Source organism: Penaeus vannamei, chromosome 11, assembly GCF_042767895.1.
Source record: "Penaeus vannamei isolate JL-2024 chromosome 11, ASM4276789v1, whole genome shotgun sequence".
NCBI classification, from domain to species: Eukaryota; Metazoa; Arthropoda; class Malacostraca; order Decapoda; family Penaeidae; genus Penaeus; species Penaeus vannamei.
Genome location: NC_091559.1, coordinates 20,606,981 through 20,611,980, shown reverse-complemented (window position 1 = coordinate 20,611,980; position 5,000 = coordinate 20,606,981). Strand labels below are relative to the sequence as shown.

At 36.5% G+C, this 5,000-nt stretch overlaps 1 protein-coding gene across 5 annotated transcripts in view; it reads left to right on the top strand.

The window, feature by feature from the left end:
* Positions 1 to 5,000, top strand: part of LOC113802182 (LINE-1 retrotransposable element ORF2 protein) — a 43,098-nt gene that overhangs the window by 14,060 nt on the left and 24,038 nt on the right. For 2 of the 5 annotated variants that reach the window (XM_070127095.1, XM_070127098.1), the window contains exons 4-6: positions 2,425 to 2,592; positions 2,867 to 2,950; positions 3,976 to 4,200. In XM_070127095.1, the coding sequence (XP_069983196.1) occupies positions 2,500 to 2,592; positions 2,867 to 2,950; positions 3,976 to 4,200 (402 nt within the window). In that variant the 5' untranslated portion in view covers positions 2,425 to 2,499. Of the gene's footprint in view, positions 1 to 2,424; positions 2,593 to 2,866; positions 3,079 to 3,975; positions 4,201 to 5,000 lie in introns of all 5 variants that reach the window. The other 3 variants (XM_070127096.1, XM_070127100.1, XM_070127099.1) reach the window with 3 other exon arrangements.

The following is a 5,000-nucleotide window of genomic DNA, read 5'->3' as shown; positions in this document are numbered from 1 at the left end:
TGCCAGGAGAGTGAGGGACCCTTGGTTGTTGAATAAGATAGTGTTATTGACCCTGAGAACTGAAATTCAAGTGTGAACTCGTAGGTGATGCCCACACACTCATTTGTGTTGTTTCATTCTGAGAAAGTATTAATCATATATAAACACTGCGTACATCTGGAAGGCTTCATACGAATAACACACACAGACAGACATGTATACACATTACAGGACACGCGCAAGCACACACACACACACACACACACACACACACACACACACACACACACACACACACACACACACACACACACACACACACACACACACACACACACACACACACACACACACACACATACACACCACTCGCAGACGCACATGCACGTAAATGCAGACGCATACACATACAAACATGCTCACAAATAAGCCTCAAATTTTCACGCGATGCGGCGAGAACGGCGAAACCGTCACTGCCGATGATCTCCGTGCCGTCGATAGGTGCTTATATTTTCGATTCATATCATAATAAATCTATATCATGCGTAACGGTCGAGGTCGTTTTCTTATTAGAGATTAATTTTCAGTACATGGAAAAACAAGCACTAGACATATTCCGTCCAGACATTGCAAATGGAATGACATATCTTGACTAAAATTTACACGGCTGCCATGGTCGAAAAACACTTTATAGTCAAATACTCGTTTTCATGGCAAGATATATGAATTACTTTTAATGGGTTGCAATGTAATTGATCTAGAATTTAGTTCAAGAAAAAAATAATCGTGCATGTAAGCAGCAACTATTCGTGTGTTACAACATCGACCAAGTACCACACCTTATCTTAGTCATCAATTCGCTTTTTAACAAGGGCAATGAACGCAATAAATTACTATACATAATCACAATCTATTGTTCCGAGAGATTACCTTCTGTGACCGAAGAAAGGCCTTTATGCGATTGCCTTTGCTACTCTTGCCGCCTGCCCTTCTGTCGGGCTGTTTGTATGTTACTCATCTCATAAATTATTCTCTCTGTTCCTCCTTCTTCCCCTCTTGTTTACCAAACAATACCCCTTATCTTATGCGGAGTAATGTAATTCACAATCTGTCATCACAGATGTTTGTGTCCTCAGGCATTAAAAGGGAAAGGGTAAAAGAATAAAAGAAAATAGGAAATAACTTAATAACTTAATAAAAGAAAAAGGCCAAACTGAAAAAAACCCAGCAAATAGCAAATAAGTAATATCTATTATCATTACGGCTATCATGCATTACGGATAGTTCATTTTGCTGAAATGCCGTGACTCTTTCTTACGCTTCAAGTAACAAACTTGTTGAACTTTTACTCTCCTTCAGTGTGGAGCTGAGCTTTTCCATTTTCACGCTCAGTGACAATGGCAGAATGACATGCTAGTCATGATACTGAAATGAGTATTGCACTAGTGCTACTACTATTAATACTACTACTGTTACTACTACTACTACTACTACTACTACTACTACTACTACTACTACTACTACTACTACTACTACTACTACTACTACTACTACTACTATTACTACTACTACTACTATTACTTCTACTGTTACTACTATTGCTACTACTACTGTTACTACTACATTACTACTACTACTACTACTGCTGCTGCTGCTACTATTACTACTACTACTATTACTAATACTACTGCCGTTTCTACTAATAATAATACTATTACTAATATTAAAACTACTATTACTACTACTACTACTACTACAATTAATACTACTACTGCTACTACTACTACTACTACTGCCGACACCACCACTACTACCACTTCTGCTACTACTACTATTGCTGATATTAATAACTATCACGACCTCAAAACAATTAAAACTATATATGTATCATTGTCATAGTAAAGACAGCAATAATTATGGGGTCAATAGTGAGAATGTCAATGGTAATACCGCCAAAACAGAATAACTAATAACAACAAAATTATCAAGCCTATGTTAATACCGTGATGGTAATGATGATATCTGCGACTCTAATTCTTATCTTGCGGTCATTATCGTTATCATTACCACCACTGATATTTCGCAAGAACAAAACAAGATTTAATAGCTACATCATTTATAGGATTACTTAATAATAACGATGATAATAATGACAAGTAATAATGTTGATGAAGATGATGATGACTGTGATGATGATGATGATAATGATGATGGTGGTGGTGGTGATAATGATAATAGTAATAATGATAAAGACAATAATGATAATAATGATGATAAAATTAGTGTACTACAATTGCAGGAATGTGTTCTCAGGCCATTTTTTTACGCAAGACTTGCTGATATCAAGCAACAGGAAAAAAACAACAGCCATGAATCTATAAAACTACTTCACCATGAACGCTCCTGCGACCCAGGGTTTATATACTTACGCTTATTTACTAATAGCCATCGCTGCGCAACGGACGCGAGAGGCAAAGGAATCCGGCGGGAGCAGAGTGGGACGTGATATGCTTGTCTTTAATGAGGCAAGTGGAGGCGCATAGCTATAAGGAGAGGAAAATAGTAGGAACGGGATTGCGAGCGGAAGCAGTAGCTATAATGACAATGAAAACTGTAAGTATAGTATCAGCAGTTTTAGCAGCAGTTGTAGTAGTGGTAGCAGAATTATTAGTAATATGCATATATGCGCGCACACACACACACACACACACAAACACATGTATACGTGTGTGATTGTAGAATGGTAGTAGTAGTAGTAATGATGATATTAAGTAGTGTAAGTAGAATGAGCACAGAAGAAGGAAAGATGGACGGAATGGGGGGGAAAAAGAAGAACGAGGACAGGATATAGGAAATGAAAGGCTGAAGCGAATTTTCCTGCTTTCAGAAGGAAGCCGGGAGGTCAGGGAGAGAGGACACAGTCATGCAACGTCGGCCTGGCCTCCCTCGTAATCGTTTCGCGTCGCTGCTGGTGAGTGCAGCGGGGAATCGGGTTCTATTCCTTTATCCACAGCAATTGGTGTGGCATCGATAGCACAGGAACTCTGGTATCGAATGGAGCACTTGAGCAGCGGCATTGAAGACTATTTGTCACGTAACGTACGCTTAAGATGGTTTGTGCATATTGTTTTATTTATTTATATATATTTTTTTGCTGCCTCGTAAAGGATGAGGTAGTCTGGGTTCCGCTGTCGCCACCCAGTTATTATTTCTTATCTTATGTTCTGATGAATTTACATTATTTATAGTATTTGTATAGATTGTCTGTAATAGTCATATGAAGTGGTATTATAAAGTATGAGGTTATCTTGGAGGAGGAGCTATATAGAGTGAGCTAAATAGCCGTTCTGTCTCTAGCATTATTTGCGTGCAGATCGCTGCTCAAGATTCTCTTTGCGTAGGCTCAGTGTCTGGAACACTCGTGAATTCCTGAGGCTTAAAATTTCTGATGGCTACACACTGAAGGATATAATATGTAAAAGGATAGTTTGCAAATGTCTGACAGTGAATGCACTCTTTGGGTAGTCCACGAGCATGTCACTGCTTAGAAGCGAGCGCTGTGTGTGGCAACGCGAGGGCGTGGGCCATAATTGAGGGAAGGGAGAAAGCAGCGCCTGCAGTGGACATCTGTGTTCCTGTCGACTTCCCTACTAACCTTCGTGCATAATTTAAGATGATATCAGAAAAATGAACAAACACTGCGTTTGTTACCAGCCCGCTGCTGCAGTCTCAAAATACTTTCTTGCTTACATAACCGCTAATAAAATTGTTATGACATTATGGCACAGTAAGGGTTATGCTGATGAAACAGCCAACCATAAAAACTTGGTGTAGAGTGTGCACCCATCATATCTACTGTGTGTAAGAGCACTCTCAGTGAATGCAACAAATAGCGTATCCATAAAGTTTACATTTCACAGGGCCACCAAGTCAAGCAATCTACCCAAAACACAATTAGTGTTAAATATTGAATAGTTACGTCACTCTATTTCCCAGCAAGCAAGCGACCAGGCACTAATCCCAAGGAAGTCAGTGTTACCAAGCTGGTTACGTCACAGCGGGACGCGGCTGGGAGGGAGAAGCGCTCAGGTGGGGAGGGCGGTCACATCCCGCCAGTCTACCTTGAGCCGTAGTGGTGGGTGGACCTACTGTGCACATCTCTGTGTCTTCTCCTTTCCTCGCTTTCCCACTCCCTTCAGATATCTCCAAGGCTTGGCAAAGGTATGTGTGCTTTGGATTTCATGGTTCTTTGTTGTCCGGAATATTCAAGTTATTTCCTATTTTTATATACATTTTTTTCATTTTTTTCTTATGCTGAGTATGTTACAACTAATCATTTCGCACGCACACATATATGCATACAGATATATATTTACACAACATATATATGTATATTTATGATATATATAATATACATACACACACACACACATAAATATGTATAGATATATAGATAGGTATAAATATGTATATATATACATACAAAAAATACACATACACATATCTATATCTATCTATCCATCTATCTATCTATTTATATATATGTATATATATTTATTTATTTATTCATTTATGTATATACATGTATATGTATGTAAATATATATATATATATATATATATATATATATATATATATATATATATATATATATATATATATATATATATATATATATATATATATATATATATATATATATATATATATATATATATATATATAATCATACACACACGTGCATATATATATATGTATATATATATATATATATATATATATATATATATATATATATATATATATATATATATATATATATGATTATACACCCACACACATATATATATATATATATATATATATATATATATATATATATATATATACATACATACATACATATATACACACATATGTATATATATGCATATATGTATGTATATGTATATATATAATCATTTTATATAACACACACACACACACACACACACACACACACACACACACACACACACACA